General features: G+C 39.1%; 1 protein-coding gene across 2 annotated transcripts; it reads left to right on the forward strand.

The window, feature by feature from the left end:
- Positions 1–1,412: 1,412 nt before the first annotated feature.
- LOC128366177 (upstream stimulatory factor 2) lies at positions 1,413–18,168 on the forward strand. Of its 2 annotated transcripts, XM_053326858.1 has the most exons (11): positions 1,413–1,880; positions 2,363–2,403; positions 2,673–2,779; positions 4,296–4,415; positions 5,142–5,295; positions 10,350–10,437; positions 12,511–12,549; positions 14,484–14,542; positions 14,889–14,983; positions 15,084–15,212; positions 16,080–18,168. In XM_053326858.1, exons 1-11 carry the CDS (start codon positions 1,846–1,848, stop codon positions 16,167–16,169), a joined length of 957 nt encoding a protein of 318 aa, XP_053182833.1. In that variant the 5' UTR covers positions 1,413–1,845; the 3' UTR covers positions 16,170–18,168. The 2 variants fall into 2 exon arrangements, with proteins under 2 accessions (XP_053182833.1, XP_053182834.1); XM_053326859.1 differs by lacking the exon at positions 12,511–12,549.
- The last annotated feature ends 4,678 nt before the right edge of the window (positions 18,169–22,846 follow it).

The raw sequence follows: 22,846 nt of genomic DNA on the forward strand, positions 1-22,846 counted from the left end.
TATTACAGCCTATAAACCTTAATGCTTGTTCAACTCTGAGCCAGACAATTGTCCTAACTTTTACTTCTATGCATTTGTATCACAGGACACTAACAGATTAAATTGTTTTTGTTTTAAAAGACCTGTTGTGACTGTTTCTGTCCCTCCCACACTCTCTTAGAGGATAAGTTCACCATTTTTTAAGTCTGTCTGAACACAAAAGTCATGAACATTAAAACAGGTTTTTCTCACTGTAAACATCCCTCTTGTTCATACTGGCTATTATAAGATCCCCTGAAAATGTGCTTACAATGTTAGTGAAGGGGGGAAGATAATATGTTTCCACTGACAATCAGTGAAATCATAACAAGTCCCAATTTAACTCCATGTCAACATTGGAAGAAAAGTAACAAAATAAGGCATTTAGCTCTAAAACGACAGTAACGTTGAACTAACTTGATTTGATTATTTGGATGGCTAAAGCCCCATATTAGCTTCAAATAAACTTTGGAATACATTGGAGGGAGGCTTGTAGATTTAATGCTACATCACTTAATGGATTAAGAATCTTTTAACAGTCAGTATGAACAGGAAGAATGATTACATCATGGTCAATGTTCATTTGGACACCTAAGTCATACCTGCAAAATTGTGAACCTATCCTTTACACCACCTTTTATTTCTATGCAATTGTCACACAAAAGATGCATTTTGTTAGTACATGTTAATACACTAACAGATAAAAAATGAATTTAAGACACATTGTGTTTTGACAGGCTGTGTTTTCCTGTTCAACTGTGGAAGGATACTTTTGTCCCCTATCACTTACATGGTAAATGCATTAAGGAATCCCCAGTTAGTACAGCAGTAAATTAAAAATAACAAAACACACAAAAACATGTTTTGCTGTTTATTTGGGCACCTGATAGTTCTTTTAAGTCAGTCTTGAAAAAAATGTAAAGGTATCCTTTAAGCCACCTTTTACTTCTATGGATTTGTCACACAAAATATGCATTTTGCAACATGTTCTTCTTGTTAGTACACTAACAGATTCAAATTTAAATACATTTGGGGTTTTTTAAAAAACTAAAAAAAAAAAACCTTCTTTCCTATTCTTAGGACTAAATAAATGAGAGTAAAGATGCCCAGTCAATTTGACTTATTTGGATGATTGAAGCCTCATATTAGCTTCAAACCAAATTAATTTTTGCACACTGTTTGGAAGGAGGCTTGTGGATTTTGTCCCCCATCATCATCACCATCCCCCAAGTGCATCATGAAGGGATCAGTATGAACCACCGACTGTATGGTATGAACAGGAAGTAGGCTAATTACACCCAATGAAAAAAAAAACATGTTTCACTGTTTATTCATTTTACCTGATTGTTGTTTTAAGTCACTCTTGAAAAAAGTGAGCTATCCTTTTACTGTAATGCATTCGTGTCACATAAAAAGATGTATTCTGCAGTATTTGTATAACACACGGACACTGACAGATGAGACTTGTTTTTAATTATAGCTGCTTTGTTAGTGATCGTTTTTGTCCTTCCCAACATCGCAGACTTGAATCCAGCCAGTTAAATTTTTTTAAAAGTGTTTTTTTGGGTCACAGTGGGAGAATGAACACAGTTGAAAGTGTTTTGGCTGTATTATCGCCACGCCGCTTGTGTTGTACATCCTGCAGCTGATCGAGAGGAGTCACCTCGGTTCACCCAGCAGCAGCGGCCTCCATTTTAACTTCAACACCGAGCTGCACCTCACGTGTCCTGGGCTGTCTCTCTCACATGACCCGAGTGTTTGTTCCCGTGATCAGCACTTCCATCTCCGTCTCTGTGACACCGAATATCACTTTTTATTTTAACCCTGATGGATATGCTTGAACAGAGTCTGGACAGCGCAAGGTAACCCGAGTCTGTCAAAAAAAAAAAAGGCTAGCTGAGACAAGCTAGCTACGACATGCTATTCGGATAGCTAGTTTACAAAGCTAAGCAAAAGGCCTGACCTAAAAAAAAAACTGCTGTCAAAATGAATACAATGTATAGAAAGGTGATAAGTTAGCAAGAGACATGGGCGGCTTCGCTTAGCCACTTAGCTGCCTGTATGTAACCTACAGCTTTGAGAAACATCACCATAATTAGCTAAAAAGAGTATTCGAGCTGGGTTAGCATAAGCTTAGCTATTAAAACACAAACAACTGTGCTGTCAGCTTCTGTAGGTAACATGAGGACAGTAGCAATGTGTGTTTTAGATTGTGAATGTGTTGCAGGTCGATTGCGTTATTGCACAAGTTTGCACAAGTTTGCCAAAAATAAAAGTTGTGGGTCATTAATCATCCTTTTTTTTTTTGCTTACTAACGGAGTTATTTGTGCTTTTGGTGTGCAGCCAAGAAAAGCAAGAAGAAGAGGTTGTCCAGGCATCTGAAGGTAAGAGTTAATAAAATTTACCCCTCTCCATCTGGCACTTGAACTACAGTAATGTGCACATTTTGTATGACAGCCAACAGCTGATGTCTGGTGGCTGTCACGGAAAATATAAATTGCTTTAGCTGGCAAATAACAGATTTAATACAATATATGCATGTACATGAAGCGGCTGATATTGAGCTCAGGGCTTGGTGGCTGTCTGTTTTATTAGTTTTCCTTTCTTTTCTTTCTCATAACTGGCTTTTCTGTCTTCTTTTTTTGCCCCTGAGACGGAACAGGAGAAGAGCAGACAGCTGTTACAATCGCCAGTGTTCAGCAGGCTGCAGCATTTGGTGACCACAACATACAATACCAGTTCCGCACTGAGGGTGGACAGGTGAGGAATTAATGGACGGATTTGTGACACAGTATATATGATTATTGTTCTTTTACTACCATTTATTTCCAGAAATTCTGTTAAAGAGCCAGTGTGTAAGATTTAGTGGTATCTTCTTCATCTTCAGTACTTCTTTCCCTCAACCTTTTCAAGTGTGTAGTTGACTGTAGTTGGACTCACTCCCCTTGTTGATATACAGGACTCATTCTAGGGTTACGAAAAAAACACAATGATTCTTATTTTCAGGTGATTATACACTAATTTAAAATGTTTTATTAATAATATATTCCCATTCCTGCAAAGTTTGTTCTGTTAGAAGCCAGTAAATTCCACACACTGCACCTATTTATGTGCTCCTAATGTCATATGGGCCTAGAGTTTTAGAGGTAAGATTACATCAATTCAGCACCTACAACAGAAAACCATAGAGTCTATAATTACTTTGGATGTCAAGTTGAATAAATGTCCAAGGGGTGTTTGCGCAAAGATATAATTAACTAACTGACATTACATATTGATAAATGTGGTAGGTAAGAAGTTGGCATATGCATAGTGAAACGTGACATTAGGACAGAATCTGTAAACAACATTTCACGCCACATATATGTGTTCATTATTTACAGCAGTCTTTGTGATTTATGCTTTGTCATATTGGGTTTTGTGTTATTTCTGTCACCTCGCAGTGAGAAAAACTCCAGTTCCTCTCACAAACAGTACTCTCTGTGTGAGATGCAAGGTTGCGTTTTCTTGTTATGTTATCATGTGTTTTCTCTGGATGCTCTGACTCCCTCCCCTATTCCAAAGACAAGTCAGTCAGGAGGATAACAGGCTTTAAAAGGCCTGAGGGTATGATTGTGTGTTCCTCTTTTTCTAGCTCCTTGATTGACTGGTGACTTTCGTCTAGAGTTTTGTCTCCTTGCTTCCTATTAATGTGGTATTCACTCTAGCGGTGGTCAGTGATGGACGATAACATGGTGATCTGAGAAATGTAATATGACTTTAAAGTTGGTTTATCCTTATTTGGATGATTTAACACTGGAAGGAATGAAGTCAGTGATCCATGTGGCTCATTTGGGGTAAACAGGGCTAGTGTGAGCGATCATGTGATTTTAGTCTGGTCTGGGATTGGCACGGGGCCGCTGTCACATGTCAGTCAGGAGGAGAGTCACATGATGTGGTGATACAAATACTGATTCTTGAAACAAACAAGCTCATTTTCTTGACTTGTTTTTAAAATCGAATCAGGGACATTCTGAGACATAAGCATATTTTGTGGGATGGTTGAACCAGTGCACGGCTGAAATAAGGACTAGAGTGTCAGACACGAGGCTTGGCTGAACAGAAGTATTAGATATGATAAACAAATCTACAAGTCAGGTAAGGTTTTCATTTGTGTGTGTGACTACACTTGGGACTGTAGAAACTTGTAGAAACTTGCATAAAAGTTGTCTGTCTGTTGTTGTTTTTCGCTCATTCTCTTTTTTTACTTTTATGTGTCGCTCTTTCAACCATGCAGGTGACATACCGTGTTGTTCAGGTGACTGATCAGCACCTTGAGGGAAGAGATGATGGAGGAGGAGCAGTGAGCGTCGTCTCTACAGCTGCCTTCACTGGGGCTCCTCAAGCTGTGGCTCAGGTACCACAATCTCCCCTTTTTTATTGATTGAGAACCAACTGGTAGTATGGACTTACTGTTTTTAAAGGGTAACTGATGCTTCAGCTGTGTCTTAAAATATTTCAGCTTTTTATTATTTCCAATAGTATATCCTTACACAGGCTGATGTTGCTTATGCCATAAAGCTTCAATATTGTCCAAACATGATTAAAAACGCTTGAAACAGACATACCATTGTACTTGGTGACTTATTCCGTCATTGTAATTAAAGCTGCGTGTATAGTTAATTCTTTTCAGCTTGTCAAACTTGCAAAACAGTATAAACAGTGAATCCTGTGTATGATGTATGCCCAGCACTTAGCTACCTGCAGAGACTGACAATGCAGAGTTGTTTCTATAATAAGGGACAGTAGCAGTGTGTAATTGCAGAATAATCACAGCTAAATTCAAACTGTCCTTTTAGGCATAAAAACATGCAATTTTCCTCGCAAGAACACAACAAACAGGTTTTCATTTGTATCGCACTGATGGCTTTACTGACCTTGCTGTTATTTCTGCTAACAAGCTCACCGCTGCTTCCTTCTCCTCTCTTTATCCCAGCTGTCAGAAGGCACTGTGTCTTGCTTGGTGGTCTAGAGGGGATACCAGTATTGAGTCTGACAGAGACTGAGGTGTGCTTTTACCTGCTGTGACTGCTCCATTGCTACTTGCTCAAGCTTTCCCCTGTCTGTCTCTTATCTGTCACAGGCTGTGATCCAAAACCCTTTCAATAATGGAGGAAGCCCAGCAGGAGAGGCGGTGGGAGGGGAGACGCGCTTCGCTTACTTCCCCGCAACCGCAGTGAGCGACGGGACTGTGTCTCTGCAGGCCGCTGCAGACCCCACACTCACACAGGCAGGGGGTGAGTCAGTCCTCACACTTAATTTGGGTTGAATCTTACCACAGCGCTACAGGGCTAATTCAGCCATTATTTTCTGTGACAAACAGGAGTGTATTGAAGAATACCACACTGAGAAGACAACAGCCCTTTTTTTTCAGTACTTGCGATTAAACTGTGATCACAGTATTGGTTGATGTGAAAGAAAGTAGAGAATGAAGTACAGACTTTTCCTAGAAATTCCCTAAATCGAGCGGTGCCTTTTAGAAAGACGATGTGGATGCCTTATATTAGGGTTTTGTCATATTTGAATATTGAATGTTTTTTCTCATACACTTGATGCAGCGCAATATATTTTGTTCAGTATCAATATCAATACACCAACAACATTTTCACTATGGTTAGAATATGCTTCCTATTACAGTGTGTGAATTACATAAGTCAAATATTATTAGAAGCCTAAATGAAATTATGTAGGCTGATTATATTTACTATTTACTTAAGTCACATGTCCTCCCACTCGACTTCTCTTCCTCTGAACCACCATATGTTGTCGTCTGACTGTACTAACTGTCCCTGAAGTTTTATGGTGGCGATTCAGAAGAGGTGGCTGTAAGTTGATGTCTTCTGCTTTCGATGAGGGTGGTCAGGGTTTGGTTGACCTGCAAAGCAGTGACGTAGGCTTCTGGCTCTGTTATACACAACCAGGCCAGCATCTGCTTGTTCTGTGTTACAGAGCCAGGTCTTGATCGATCTAGCAGACACACTGTTGCAGATGGTTGGCAGTTAAAGGGGGTCGATTGTCAGTGTTCCCTGATGGTTTTAGAGGAGTAGAAACCCAGGAGGTCTCTTAGGGTTTTTTTTTTAGGGAAAATGTAGTTTCTGGACAAGAGCTGCTGTGGTATTGATTTTTTCCTTACTGCACAAATTAGTGAAGCCATTCAAACCATAAAAAATAATTTAAACCTCGGGTGTTATAAAATAATTGGGTCCTGAATACTGTATTGCCCCCAATATAAGACGACCTTGATTATAAGACAATCCCCCCTTTTCACCACCTAATTTTTCAGTCTTCCAGCATCTCTACTGCGGAGACACTTTCAAAGATGTTTTAGACTCTTTTTTACTTGTCATGACTTTATTTCCTCTGTGGCAGAAAAACATGTTTCAAACTCCTGCAGGACAAAAGTTTTAGGGCTGAATGACTCTTACACACTCACTATAAACAGACTTTAAGACACTCGCTACCCTAGAACATTTAGGCTGAAACACCGACATGTATGAGTCAGTTTTACACCAGGGAATTAGGTTCTACATTCAGAAAGAATATCTGATGCTGTCAACACGTAATTGTCTGCACCCTGAATATAAGAAGTTTCTTTATCCAGAAAGTGTCTTTATATTATTTGCCTTATATTCGGACCAATACAGTAAACTTTTCAAAGCAGTCATTCTTGTAGTCGTCTATTCTTTGTAGCCTCTATTTTGCCTATTCCAGTGTTGTCTTCAAGAAGCCAACTTTGCTGCAGGAATGTTTGTCGGCATTCGGCAGGCTCTTCATGCTTTATGTCAAGCCTGAGAGAATAACTAATGTCCCATCACTTGAGCTGCTCACTCAGCGGTGAAGCGCTGATCAGCTTGACTCTGCGGTGGGCGTGACGTGATTGCGTTACCGCTGTAATGCAGCAACCATGGCAGCTTGAGTCTGGACAGTGCTTATGGGAGGAACTTATTATTCCTCACCTATTATGTGTGTTGGTGTCTGTGCCTTCTGCTGTTGGCCTAAACTAGAGATTTTCACAGGTGTAAAAAAAGAAAAAGAAAAAAAATCAAATGCAGCTGAAGACCCAGCCTGACTGAACTAGATTTGAAACCCAATCTGAGCTGACGTTATATTTTACTTATTCCCCTTAAAACAAATACATATGTTTGTTACGGATATTCATAAAGGTTTTCTCAATAAAAAAAAAAAAGGTCTGCTGTAATATAACGCATTTATCTTCAGAGAGTAAAGCAGAGCCAAAAACACTGCACATATTTCAGCCAAAGTCCAGCTCATGACACTTCAGCATCTCATAGTCTTTAGTGTTTCCCACAGAATTAGAATCTATCTGTTGAGGTAGCTGACTGCTGCTTAATTATTTCATTATTAAATACTCCTGCATATAAGGTGCTCCACTGCAAACATTTTAATTGCTAAGTACTTTGTGACAAATGCATAACTGAATTAATGAATAACATTGCAGTTGTATTGACATTTTATGTAAATGACATTGTGTTTCCAACTCTCGTCCAAAGTTTAATTTAATGTTATATCCTCCCTGGGACAATGAGAAGTCTGCTCCAGTCCTGCGTGCTTTCTAATAACTTATTTGAAGAGTTGGGGCTGAGGTTGTGTGAAGAACATAGATGGATGTTAACTTGAGTGCATCAGTTTTAAACAGATTTGTGCTGTGGGAAAACTACCTGTGGAACAGGAATGATGGCACCAACAGTAGTTTTTCATATTCATTCATGAAATAATAATTAGCGAATCATGAATGAATCACAAAAAATACTCTTTTTGTAAAAAAAAAAAAAAAATACTGTTTTTCATCATGAGCCAAAGGCTTCTTCTTTCTTCTTTTCTGTTTCAAGTACGTCTCAGCTCTTTCAGGAAAATATGACACTGCACAGCTGCGTGTCTCCTATAAAATCATCCTGAGGCTGAAAATAATTTCAGACTCTGACAAACTAAATAAGCAATATTTTATTTAGACACATTCTGCAGGTTGCAGTTGTTTTTACTGCTATTTTCTTTGGTTGTGTTCTTTCAGTAATTAATTGATGTATGAAGTAATTTTTGAAGTATTAAGTGTTAATTGTACATAGATTTTTAGTTAGAACGTTAGAGTTAAGGTGTTACTTTGTATTTTCTACATATTGATAGCTGACTTCTTCATATTTGAGAGTTGAAATGATGTGCCTTAAGAGTAGTACCACTCTTCGTTGGTGTTACTGGTGCACTACAAACCAATGTTAAAAGTGCATGCTGCTACTTACTTTACCAGAGTGTGTAACATCATGCTATTCATGATCTGTTGTCATGCGTTTGTGAGAGAGAGCGAATGCATGGCATGCAGCTCCAAAAAGAGAAAATCAGTATATGGCGGACCGCCACAAATAAATGAATGTATGGGAGACCCTGGTTATAATCCACCTGCCTTACCTGTTAAATAATATTAAACTCACATTCGCTTTTAGCACGATGAACGAGGCTTGTAAACCCAGAACATCTTTCAGTTTAGTCATACTCTAATAACTATGTACAGGCACAAACATGGGCCATACGAGGTCAAAATGAAGAAGTCTTCTCTGAATCACTTGGGTTTTTAAAAGCTCTGGTTTTGCTTTATTTCATCCATTACTGACCTGTAGCTTGTTGGGCTAATGGATCACATCTACACACTCTGTCTGTCTCTCTCACTCACTGACCATTTCGTGTTGTACTTGCATCACATGACACACATCCAAGGAAGTCAGATGCGCTCAATGACATTGAACCATGTCAACTGATGCACCTCAATTATCACTTCTGTTATGTACTGCGATAGTCAAATCATGTGACCTTTGCAGCAGGAGAAAACTACAAAATGCTGCAGTGTTTCTGGGTTCTCAGCTCCTACAGTTTGGTGCAAATGTGTTAAGGTAGATTGGTGTAGGGAGTAGTGCTTCTCATGTGTGTGTGGAGCATCTTAAAAGATTGAGATGGTATTACGCAACTTCTGCAATTTCCTGCAGCAGGTGGTCGAAAAAATCTCCAATCCTTGTGCAACACACCAGAATGACCCTGCTGACTTCATTAGAGAAGTGTTGTTTGGGGTTTTTTCTGAGGGGTGTTGTGACTAGTGTTGCCTAGTGATGCCACAGAAGGGGAAGAAGAAGACTTAAGTTTCTTTATTGTCGGTAACATTGTCCAAAATAAAACCCATCAATCACTAGCTACTCCACATCGCAGCTCTCTGCTAACAGTCACTTGCTGCCAATCTGCTGGTAGTTTCCATTAATTATAGATACCTTATTATCTCAATGAAATGCACTGAAACACATTAATGTGTGACACAACACATTCATTTGTGACTAGTGGAATTTTTTTGATCTACCAGTCCCCTTGGAAAGTGAGTAAAAAAGTTCTTTTGGACATTGAGGTCAAACCAGGAGCTTACAGGAGGAAGTGGGCTATTGTCTATGTCCTCTGATAACCTGGGGTAGACATGGCACACTGGCCGAGGGGTGCACTGTCAGGTGTAAGTGGAGAGTGCTTTACGAGCTACTATCTCCTATGAAGTGAGGAGTAGTTCATGGGGCTCTGGTAATGAACCACATCCTGGCAAGAATCCAGAGGTGAGAAGTGTTTGACCTTTCCAATGTGGATTATCAGAAAGCTTCATCACTTTAGTTTTCATACTTTAACCAGAAAATACCCCTCCAGCCCTCTTTTTTTTATATGACCAATTCCATTAAAACTAATATTCCCAGTACACAGTATTTTTATAATAAAATTTGATAAAATTCTTGATAAATACCAGAGTCCCATTCATATGTTTTGGCTGTGGCTATGTCCTGTTACTGGTGTTACTGGGGATGGTTTTCATGTGAGGGGACCTTAACTTTTAGACCCACATATTCTCTGTTTAAAATGGCAGTAAATTCTGTTGCTGATTATTTTTTAAATTTAATTTGTCTGGCCAGGCAGAGTTGACCATCTGGCTGACCTGCAGGAGCAGGATGAGGTGTTTATATCCTACGGACCTTGTGGCAGTGCCAAAGATGACAGTGCCTGCATGACTTACAGCAGAGCATCTGCATCTTTCCATCAGAAATTATATTTTAGTTATTTGTAAATGTCATGAAGAGCGGTAGAAGAGAGTCTTGGCTGTATTTCTGACTCCATGTTGACTGTACATGTGAGGGCTTCCAGTGTACTAAATGTTGGATTAAATGGATTCGGTCATGAGTTTTTACACTAAATATTTTAATGTGGTGTATTTTTCATGCCATGTTGTTCTTCTGACTGATGTTTCCCATGCCTTCCACAGGTCAGTTTTATGTGATGATGACCCCTCCTGATGTCATTCAGACAGGCACGCAACGAACCATCGCCCCACGCACACAGTCCTATCCTGCGTGAGTATCCGCTCAATCAGTTATTTGGAAGGAGACATTTGATGTTGCAGTCTGAGGTACAGCTTTTTCTGAAAACAAAATAACTGCTGATCAGCTCTCGTAGAACACTTGTTATTCTCCATGTAAATGCCACTTGAAATAGGCCATTGGTGGTGACAGGCAGGTTGTGAATTTCTCAAGTTGAAGTTTGAAAGTGAATTTTGCTTGTTGTATTGATGTGGAACAGATAGTGTTTTAATGTTCGGTGTTAAGAACCATTCAGTTATTAATTAAATTTAGAGTTCTTCCTTTTGGACATTTCCATCAAGGTGTTTACCATTTAGAGCAACAATAACATTCATTTGAGTTTAGCAGTGTGGCTCTGCTCCTATGAAGCTCCCCAACAAATCTGCACTTCTTTGAGGGCAATAAACCTGCACCAATCAGAGCCTTAGATACATTACATCAACTCATAATGAGTGACTAAAACATGGTGAATTCACATAAGTCTAAATGCTAATGCAGGAGGAGGCCAAGGACATCTGTTGGAAGTGGAGGATGTAAATTGACTTCCAAGCAAGGTTGGATGTAATGTAATCTGTTAATATTGATTACTGCAACTACCATGAGACCCAAATTTATGCACATGAAATGCCAGATAGTTAGTTGTTCTCTTTAACTTTTACACCAGACTGTGTTTCTGTAAAGGGAGTCTTCCTCATTAATCCTCTGAATTTGCTGTGAAGGTTGATTTTTTTTTTTTTTTTTTTTTATCAAGGATCTTCATCACATCCTGGTTGGCCTGTTTTCTCCTTCTCCAAAATCTTCTTATGTTGTTTATCTCTGAAACTCACCACATGCATCATTATAATCATGCATCAAAAGGGATCCATCTCAGACTCTCTCCAACTGTTAGCCACATGCTGGTGATTGCTGTTATTAAGATAATCAGCAGGCTCACCTGAACAAAGACAAACTGAATTATGGTTTTAATTGCACGACACCAGCCTGATTCTGGCCCACTAAGGATATTTATTCAGAGAAGGAATCCCAAAGTGTTTATTTCTGATTCAGACTACACTTTTATACCAGAGACACGTTAACAAATGAGCCATATTGCTGAGGGATAAAAGGTTTTTTAAATGTCAAGCAGTTAAGATTTCTTCTTGTTAGGAAAAAGCCAAAGCACAGCCATTTGCTTGTGTGGTCACCTAAAATGAGCACATGACCCATTGTCAAATTGAGTTAGCACTGACCTAAGTGAATATTCCTCCATTTTCCACCAGGCTTACACTTAACCTTTAACTCGTGAAACTGAGTGCATCATAGTCATTTAACTACTGCTTCAATATGCAGAGACTATTAGAGGTGTAACAGTACATTCAGTGAACTTAAGCAACTAAAACAATAAAGTGCAATGCTAAAAAGAAGTTAGCCATAATGCTGCTACATACAGCTATATCCTGTGTTTGCTTTTGTTGTCAGGTACTTCTAATACCAATCTCAGCCTGTCAGTGGCAAAAACAAACACTTTTAGTGGATGCAAATTGACAAGCACAATTGCCCTTAAGAAATATATTGCAGCCAGTTTCATGGCCGCCGGCTGAAACGATCTCGCTCAATACTCAACCAATTTCAAAAATTGTTGTCCCCATTAGACGTTTAGACCCAAAATGATGGGAAAACATGGCCGAGGTTGAAAAATACTGAAGTTTCTCTTAAGCTCCTTTGTTGTGGGCAGCATTATGGAGAGCTCTAGATCCACCCTAAAATTGGCAGCAGCTGTGCTGTTATTTGATGTGGCTTGATGTTCACAGCCTACAACAGACTGCTTTCCAGTTAAGAGTGAAGAAAAAGCTTTGTCGCAGTGTATTTCTGCATTTCTGCGTCTACAAATGTGGAGTGAATTGATTTTTCTTTTCTCAGAATGCCTATCTGCAATATGTTTCTATTTCTTTCCTCTTGCATGAATTGTGTATGAATTGTGACATGAGCCTCAGAGTTATATTTAAGTGTGATCTAATGAACAGTGACATTATGGTTGACGTGTGAGTAAAATGAATGAAAACTTCCAACCCTATCTGCCGTCCGCAGAGATGAAAACGAGGTGCTGCAACATGAAGGTTTAAACTGGTGAGGACAGCTTCCACATTTCTCCTACACTCATTTTGCAGCAATTGAACTAATCAAATTAGATCACAAGAAGGGAGAAGAAGCACACAAACCTTTCCCCTTTTCTTTTCTCCACCCCTCCTTTCCCACAAGTCCCCAGTGATTCTCCCCGCTCTTGATGTGTGAGACTCAGACGTAGCGTTTCTTCAGTGCTGACCCTGATCCATTGTTGTTAGTTGTGCTTGTGGCAACCATATTTTTCCATTAGAACTTAGAAATTAGGTCACTGTTCTCCATCTGGAAACAAATGGCTCACTCCACACTTTTTTATTAGTATCAAAGTGTGCTTATTTGTTTTTATGTTAACATTTAGCCTAGTTTTTAATAAAATAGTGGTAAAGCTGTTTGAACATTATTTGATTATCTTGTGAAAGTTTCATAATTTGTCTATGACAGGGATATGGGGAGAAAATAAAGCTAATGAAAGCCATGCAATATTAATTTAACAGTTTATCTTGTACATAAGTTTTTAATTATCAGTAAAGCTCAACATTCATAACACCCATTGACAGAAGCTGCAGCTCCTTGTATTTCAAAGCACACATTTTTTTCTAAATATAGATGAATTTTAAAGACTCATTGTCCAGGCTTTGGCTCAGTATAATACAGCACTAATGATAGGGGAGGGCAGACAAAGTGAAAATCACATTTCTCTTTTGAGGATCAATACAGATCCATACAAACTTGGTAATGCCTCAAGTTGTACAGATAAATCACCTCGCTATTGTGGATCTGCTCCATTAATTTTCTGGATTTTTCTAGAAAAATAGTTCTCAGGAGCGTTTAGATGACGCGTGCCTCTATAAGTTGTGAAAAAGGAGGGTGAGTTAAAAGACGTTCCTTCAGGCCTGTACATTTACGTATTCATAGTCATCCACATTTACTTTTCCCCCCACTCTGCCTAAGAGTACTGCTGAATCCATTATACAGCTGAAATCCCATTAAGATGCGTTGAGATACAAGAGAGACTGCAGTTTGGCTTGGCTGACTATCTCAAACGAAGATATCAGCAGAGCAGTTGTGTTGATGGGACACAAATCTCAGGGCTGTAGAATAAAGATGTGTCACAGAGGGACAGACGAGGAACAAGAATGACCGGACATGACATGAATAAGCAGAAATGATCCAGTGAACATTTGTTACACTACTTTAGAACCCAAAGGTTTCATAACATTTTACTTGTCTGTTTATTGCATGGATGTAGATTAATTTTAAATAGGGCGAGTGAAGGATTAATTGTCTATTTTATTAGAAACCAATAGAAATCATGGCTGAGATGTCGCCCACCTAATATTTTTATGTGAGTGTGTTACTGGCTTGTTCATGCTGGAGTGGGTGGTTGGATAAGTCTCCCTGTCACGTCTGAGGGACTTAATTAACAGAATACCTAAGGGAAGACACAGAGACAAGAAACAGTTGTGTCATTAGCTGTACACCCAGACTCCAATAGACAGCATCTGGTTTTCTACAGTGTTGTAATTTTACAGCATAATAAAACAGTGAGCTCCCTCTGGGCCACACCTGGGAAGAGGACAGCCAGGAAGAATAAGAAGGTTGTATAGGTCTTGGTATTCCAGTCAAAGCATGCCAGCTCCAGGCCATCAGAGGTGTCAGGACTGCATATGTGGCCCCATATGGCTGTGCATTCATCATTTCTACCAAAGGCACTACACAGCTTGAGAGACTTCTTTTTTATATATATACTGTAGCACTTTGGTGGAGGCAAGGGCTGTTATTACAAAAGGCATGAATTTAAAGATAACAGCAAAGAAGAGTTTGAATGGGCACAGGATTAGGTAAATTTGGGGGATTGCACTTGTGCCTAATTGTATGGTAGTCAGAGATGGGAGATATTGCAGTGCATGAAAAGTGTTTTATTTCCTGTCTGTCTGCAGGAAAATGGATGGACCTCGAACACCAAGGGATGAAAGGAGAAGAGCACAACATAATGAAGGTGGGTAATTAGCTATGATTGTGGCTTTTGATTTCATCAGACAGTGCACAACACAATACTGCGTGGGGGCTAAATAGAGTATTTTTGTTGAAAGAAAATCACCAAGCCCTGTCAGAATATTAAGAGTAGATAACATGTTTTCAATGTGGCCACTAGAGGTTGTTGTTGAGCTGTCAAAGTCTGGTACCTGCAGCACAAATGATAAGGTCAAAGAAAATAATCTGGTTCTTTAAACCAAAATTCCCTCGTCATCTCTATCTAATCATGTTGCTAACATGCTCACGTTGTTATATGAATGCTATATGTTATATTTTTGACCTTCTCCTATTTTATAACATTCAATCAGTTGAGCGGCGGCGAAGAGACAAAATCAACAACTGGATCGTGACTCTCTCCAAGATCATCCCAGACTGCAATATGGACAGCACCAAGACTGGAGCAGTAAGCAGTCTTTTACTGGACTCTGCACTGCTGCTAACCTTTGGACTGTTTTTAAATGATCATCTTTCAACTGTGTGATTGTGTGTGTGTGTCCTCCTAGAGCAAAGGAGGCATCCTGTCCAAAGCTTGTGACTACATCCGTGAGCTGAGACAAAGCAACCAGCGACTGCAGGAGAGTCTGAAGGAAGTAGAGAGGATACAAGTGGACAATGAGTTGTGCAGGCAGCAGGTGTTTTATTTTATATTTTGGGTGCTTCTTTTTTCAATTGGCACTAAGGGCTTAAGTAATGGGTAAAGAGGGTATATGAATGATGATGTCCTTTCAGGTGGTTGGAACTCATATATAGTAAGGCAACCATAGTGGGCTGCATATGTGGCTGTGAAGATTGCTACTGCAGTCAATAGATCAGTTCGCTTTAGAGTACACTGCAACATCCTTTTACTTAAGTCTCAGAAGCATAAAATCCACATAGCTCCATATGCATTCTCATCTCTCCAAAACAAACCCTCTGAGATTGCAGCCTGTATAGCTGATCATCACAGCCTGACAAAGAGGATCAAAGAGTTTGCACTCATAACGAGAAGTGTTACCTGAAATCATCGCTTTGAGAGACTGTGGGAATAAGATACACAGGGGTTGTGTGAGAACTAACTGCATGCTAATGCACTTAAAGTATTGTGAAATCTTGCTGCTCTGAGGCTGCCATATCGCTCCATTGAATCCCAGGCCTGCAAGGCACTCAGCAATATATTTTTATTCTGATGCTCAAAGCCCAATATGCTTTCCTCAGTCCCTCAGTGAGGAGGTGGTGAATTCGGGATTCACCCAAGGGAAATGTAGCGGAGATGACATACCTCAAGATTTGATAATCCAGTTGGTTGTGGACAGCAGTGTCTTTGAAAAGGGCTGCATGCAGTATTCTTTAATCCCAGGGATTGCATAGCCCTGTGTGTACATTACATTCAGACAGCGCGCCCAGTCTTCAAACAGAAAAGTTTGGTCTGTAAACCTGGATCTATATTTAGCTGTCATGGGGATGAAGATGTTGGTAATGAGATTTATAATGAGATTTTTTTTTTGCTCTTTGTTCTTAAGATTGAGGAGCTGAAGAATGAGAATGCTTTGCTCAGAGCGCAACTCCAGCAGCACGGCATTGAGATGGTTGGGGAGACACCACCGCAGTGAAAGAGACAAAGAACGGGGAGGAGCGCCACTACTCAGACACATAACTGACACCGTGGAAAAGAAGGCGAGATGAAGGACTTGTGAAGAATCACTTTCTTTTTACTGAATTCCCTGGATTCCCAGGTTGTGAACCCTTCGCTGGCCAACTGTGGCTGTACTTGACTGTTCCAATCCCATTGAGATAACCACCAGATACAACTTGGTTGAAATGTGCTCCAAGAAAAGATGCTATGAGAGAGAACCTCTGCTGAACTCCTCCCTTGGTTTGTATTTATGTAGCCTCACTCATGGACTATGACGTTTGTCATTTAATTTTGTTCCCCGTCAGTGTATGTTTTCCCCTCGATTATTAATTTTGACTTAGCTCATGCTCTTATTCTGTTTGTGTTTTTGAGTTCTATATTAATATGTTGTTTTTAGCTGCTTTAATTTATTAGTCCGCTTGCTGACAGAAGCCTTGATGGAGACCAGTTACATCAAATCTCACACACCCCAGAGAAGCAGATTGAATTTCAAGTGAGAAAACATCAAAGTGTGCAAAAAAAACATTATGATTCTACAGGCAGAAATAATGTGACACACATAGCTTACCTAGATCCAAAGACAAACAAGGAGCTGTGCTAGCCTTTGGTTCTGGATGATTAATGTAAATATGACTCCTCATGTTTTAATTCAGATGTTACAGATGTTACAGAATGTTAGAGCAGTTTATCCCAGGAGTAAACAATCAATAACTCATTAACTCTACGTTAGCCCTTTGTTATAATAATTACCATAAAGTGTGTGCAATAGTGAAGCTTGATTTGGAAAAAAAATGATATACTTGAATTGTTGGGCATTTGCTTAACCAGGAAAATAACTCAAAAAGTCAACACAATCACTTGCAACTGTTTAGCTATTCAATAACAAAGTGAAATGTGGGACATGTTGATGATTGACAAGCCCAGTGCACATGATCGTGGACCGGGGAGGAGTGCGGTGCAAATTTCAATTTTTGCCAAATTATAAATAGGTACTGTGGAGTTTATTTTCATCTTTTGTTCATTTATGATTTACCGGTGTCTTACGTGTAAGAATAATCCCCACTTGTTTCATTTCAAGCTGTATGCTCTATTTTGGTATTGCAATACTTCAAATGGAGCTCAACGCACAAGGGGGGGAGGCACCCTGGAGAGCGGCACTCAAAGACTCTCGACTCACTATGGAAAAAGGAGTTCACAGTAATTCTGTGTTGCACTTCTTAGTCGAGCACAACTTGTTCTCCATGAAAAGATGGAATAGTTGGAAAATGGAAAACTTGGAAATGATCTCACGTGTCTCCACCCACTCAGGCGAACAAACAGTAAACAGTAATTGGTTGTACAAACAGCGAAAGCCAATATTAACATTGTTGACGATTTTGTGAATGAATATACATGATGTGTTTTTGTTCTGCTCTGGGCGGTGAGAGTGAAAGTGGAAGAAAGACATCAGGCTTCGGAGCCACTTATTAGAGCACGATTGCTTCTCCCTGTGTCAACAGCTCAGGATCGAGCAAAGCAAAACCAACACTCAGACCCCTGGCAAAATCAGGCAGACTATCACATTTTAATATCTGAGACTCTGTAAGTTAACAGCTTGTGCTTTGGAAGTGCTCTTCTGCTACTACTGCTAGATTCAAACCTGATATGGATAGTGCAAGTGTCTGATCTATCAAAAGAGGCTTCTAGCCAAAGTTGAGTGATAGATGTTTTGCTGTAGATTTTTTTTTTTTTTTTACAACTCAGTATGAGGAGAGCAGAGAATGTGAAGACACGAATGTTTGGGAAAAATGGATGTTCACATGGAAGGTCATTGGTGGCTAATTCTTTTTTTCTCGCATTTCTTTATTGAAATGGTAAAAGGAAGAAAAAAAGACTCATTTTCTCTGTAGCAGCCTCACTGTTCTCAGGTTAGATTGTAAGACATCTTTTCTAAGTAAAATGGTGGAAAATAAAATTTCACTAGCTAATAGCCTTAACAGACTTGGTTGTGGCTCATTGTACTTCCCCAGGTCTTGCACATCTACAGATGAATCAATGTTTTACTACTTCCAAAGAGGTAATGTTTCCCACCCAGTTAGAAGGATATCAGAAAAACTTGAGTAAAATGTATTTCATTACATTTTAGGTCACAGCTCCTGTTCTGTGGGATATAAAAACAAAAATGTTCACCAAATTTTGGACATAAAATATGGTTTGGTCTATTTCACATTGTCACAATTTGTGTAATTGTGACTAAAAATGTACAGAGGAGGTTCACACACATGTAGAGGGATTCTGGAAAAATCATGATGGTTGTGTCACCTATAGATGGCTCTACAGCAACATGATAAAATTTAATGGTCATGCTTCAGTGGTCTTTAGTAATAGTAGTAGGTCCTTGTAATATTCCTGGAGAGGTATGTTAGTATTCTCTAAAAATCCAGGGTTTGGGTATTTGAAGGGGCACCTTTTTGCTTTTACTTATCTTCTGTCATATATATAATGTTACAGTGTTCATATTAAATGTGACCAAAATTTCATATAATGAGGTAAACGTATTTAAAAGTAATCCTATATGAGCAGAAAGCTCAGGCTTCAGACTGCGCTGAACACTCAGTTTCCAAAGATTTTTTCTACTTTAAAGATGAGTTGATGTTAACTTGTGTCAGATTTCATTGTCTGTTCAAGGCAGAGGTACACACGGTGCACACAAGAAAATACTATATAGTCCTTTGGCGACAATAACATTTTATTAGCCACTCTTGTTATTCCTTTACAGCAGATGTTTTCCACTTCAGTCAGCATTTTATTGCATGTCCTACATGCTACTTATACCATTATGTCAGCATAAAGGTAATGAGTATATTTACTGAGAGATGTCCTGCTGTAGTCTTTGTTGCTGCAGATTAGGGCTCAAATATGTACGAATTGATTTGAGAAATTGACATTTAAAGTAAACAAGGAGAAAAGTAAGTGAATTTCTGCTTCTATAGTTTATTTATGTAGCCTTAGGAGCAGGCAGAAGTCAGCCATGACTAAGCCATTGGAAGCTAACCAGTCACAACAGAGTGGGCTTATTGTGCGGGAGGGGTGGCTTAAAGAAACAGGAGTTAAGCGGCCCATTTCAGACAGAGGCTGAACTGAGGGACCACATAAAGGACCATTATCTAGGATAAGTACAGTATAGTAAGATAAATCATATTTTTTGAATCATGCAAAGCTACTCTAGTGGAGTCCCAGATTAAAAATATAGAACTGGAAATGAGCATAATAGATCCCTTTTAACAAAAACAGGCACTCGGTTACCTGTCATTATGTATTTTGGTGCAGAATCAGATCTGTTCGCAGGTTTAAGGTTTTTATACATTTCTGTTGCAAAAATAAATTTGAAGGATTATGCGTCCTTGGAAAAGTATGCACTCTGTGTGCACTTTAGATCATAAAATCGATTGATCAACACACTAGTAAAATTGAAACCAGTAAGTACTTAAAACACACAGAGGGCACCTTGGGTGAGAGAGATCAATGGTGGATAAAAAGCACATCTAAGCCTTCAGTGAGATTGAGTTTGATACCACAGGTCTAACGCATTTAAGCATCATTATTAAAGAGGGTGCTGGCATGGTTTGGATAATCTTAAACTGCAGGCTGGGGTGCAGTACACGTCCAAACAGTGAGACTATAACTTAAAGAATCATTATCTATCAGCATTCATTAGACTGACACAGTGCATTAAATTTGCCTGAGTTTTGTCTCCGGGCCCTGCTCCAGTGTTTCTGAGCTTGTCAGCTGCCATTCTAACACACAGCTCGCCAGGCAGGCGTCTGTGTGTCCCTGTCTCTGTTTGAAGTGGCTGATCTCTGAACCTAAGTTCCTCTGATTGGGACAAATGTACTCTCGGACTGTCTGTCTGCATTTTTCAACCCAAACCTGTGAAAGCGCTCTGAAGAGAGCCATGTAGAGTTTAAATTAAGTCGCTTTGAAAAGAAAATCTAAATGGCATACAGACATACAGGCATATTTTCTATCAAATGCAATATGAAGTGTGTATTGGAGAATGCCACTTCACCTCTCAGTGGAGATAATTCACTTACTATTAATTGTTGAATTAATTGGAAGAGGAAAGTGTCTCCGCTTTGAGCAATAAATTGTTATTGCTGAAATTATATTTAATGGATTTGAAACTGTGGTTTATGTCTTGTCAGTACTGGTCTATTTCCACGTTTGCCTGGAGGGCTGGACAAAGCCACCTGCAGTAAAATCCTACATGTGCAATGGAAAAGCCTGCTTTAATTTTTGTGTTTAGGCACGTCCACCAAAGGCAGCACACGGCTGACTGATTTTCATTGAACTCACGCTGGCCAACAAATTCTGCTGGAAAGCCACAGATTCATGTCCTGCAGGCTTGTCTTACCTTTGTGCTCTCTAAGCTACAGGAGTACCCTGTCAGCCACATGTATTGTCCACTGCCTCAGCCTGTTTCACACTCCCTCTCCCTCTCAGAGGTTGTTATTTGTCGAAAATGGCTGACAGAAAGATTCTTTTTCCATCTGGCATACAATGCTTCTTATACCTGTGCACCACACTGACTCTCATCTTTCTTGGGCTTACATTAATAACTACACAGCAACTGTCTTGCTTATAATGGTAGTACAAAGCACAAAGTTGTGTATTCTGCTGCTGTCAGGAAATAGGGGGGATAGAAATGATCTAAAAGGTCTCTGCAGTATCAGGCACTGATCAAACTGACAGGAAGATTATTTTTGCAAATATTGAAAGACCTGTTTGACTCTACCTTAAAGCTCTGGGGCCTACAGGTTGGATTGCAACCACAAATAAGAAGAAATACCTAAAACTGATATTAAATGTAATATTGCAGTAGATAAAGACCGAAAATGTTTCTGATTATTATTCTGTATTTATTGAAATGCTTTCTGGCAACAAAAAGGAACATCAGATGACTCAAAGTTCAGAGTCAGATGTTAAGTTCTCTGAAATTATTATTTTTGAATATAACTTATCCATTTAGCTCATGTAATTCATTCAGTAAGGCCTGGTTGTACACAGAATGGTTTATGACCTGCACAGTCAAAAAGAGGTTATGACAAAATATCACAATGATTTAACAACCTTTCAAGCAGTAAAAACATCATGTAAAGTATCTTAAATCAAATGGAAAAACACTGATCTATGGTCTCTGACTCTACAGTATCGTAAGCACAGATCAAACTTACCCACTGATAAGAATAAACAGAACGGACTGGTGATAGTAGCTGACATTTAACACATTCTTAATATGATATTGCAGAGGATTATTAATGTCCTGTGTCTAATGTCACTATTTACGATCATTATAATCATTATGTGTTTTTCAAGATATTCTGACCACAACAATGGATTTCAGACATATCACAGTTCAGATTTGGATTCATTTAATTCACTCAGGACTATTCAGTAAGTCCTCTATTACAACCAGCTTAACATTAAACAACTGATTTAACACTTTTTTTCAAGCAGGTAACATGAGATTATGAAACACTGGATTTGAAGACCATATTCATATAACCTTAATTGTTAAAAGACATTCATCAGTAAAGCCTGTCAGTAGATTTAGGCTTCAACATTCACATAGAATACATTCAGTGCAGCTCCTTATTGCAAAAAAGGTGCATTAGACACAAATTTGGCCTTTTTCTTCTTTTAATTTTTGTCTTTTCTTCTAAGCAAACCCAATGTATTTTTGTAGGAAATGTGTCCTCTATTATTGAGGCAACCTCAGTGAGCAAAAGTGCCTCTCTTTATTGTAGAGCACCTTCAGCTAAATTATTTTTAATAAGGGAAGTTAAAATATATTTATTTTTATTTTATCCTTACTAAGAGAATTGTGGCTTATATTCTTGCAAATGACACTGTTCTATTATAGTTTGGAAGTTACAACATATATATATAGCATGTCTCAACATGTCTCATATTCATATTCCTCACAAACTGGGAAATTCCTCTCCTACGTCGTCAATCCCAAAGTGAAGCAACCCATTAACCTGAGCTCCACACTGCCCCCTCAGTCTGAAATATAACATTGCTTTTATCCAAAGCTGTCAGAGTCTATGGGATGTTCTCATATTTATTTAAAGACTGATATGTTTATGAATGTACCAACACTGTGTCCCAGTTTAGAGGAAAGATGTAAACACGTGGGTCCACAGTTTGTCTGTGTTGCCACCAGACGAGACTGTAGAAGACAAGCTGACATAATGTCAAGTTTCATGTGTGTAGTAATGTGTTGCAGCTCCATATAAAGCTTGTAGGGGCAGAGGGGAGGAGGGAAGAGGGGGTGAGAAATGAACAGAGTGGAGGAAGATGATGAAACAGTGACATATGGGGACAATGCCCTCAACCTGGGGAAAAAGGTGGAGTGGCGCCTGCTGAAGTGAGTCTGTCCGCCGTGCTGGTGCCTAGCTTTGTTTGGCTAGAAGATTCCTACTGATAGTCTCGGTGGCTGTACAGAGACACGTATGCTCAGGAAATCACCCAAACAGACCCAAACACGCATTCTTTGAAAATCCAGATCAATATGCTTTCTACTTTTTCCTTTTATCTCCGCTTTATGTCATCTTTTTAATTTCTGTATATATATATTTGTCTTTGTGGCGTCAACCAGTGTTATTCAGATTG

Source organism: Scomber japonicus, chromosome 10 (assembly GCF_027409825.1).
Source record: "Scomber japonicus isolate fScoJap1 chromosome 10, fScoJap1.pri, whole genome shotgun sequence".
Classification (NCBI taxonomy): Eukaryota; Metazoa; Chordata; class Actinopteri; order Scombriformes; family Scombridae; genus Scomber; species Scomber japonicus.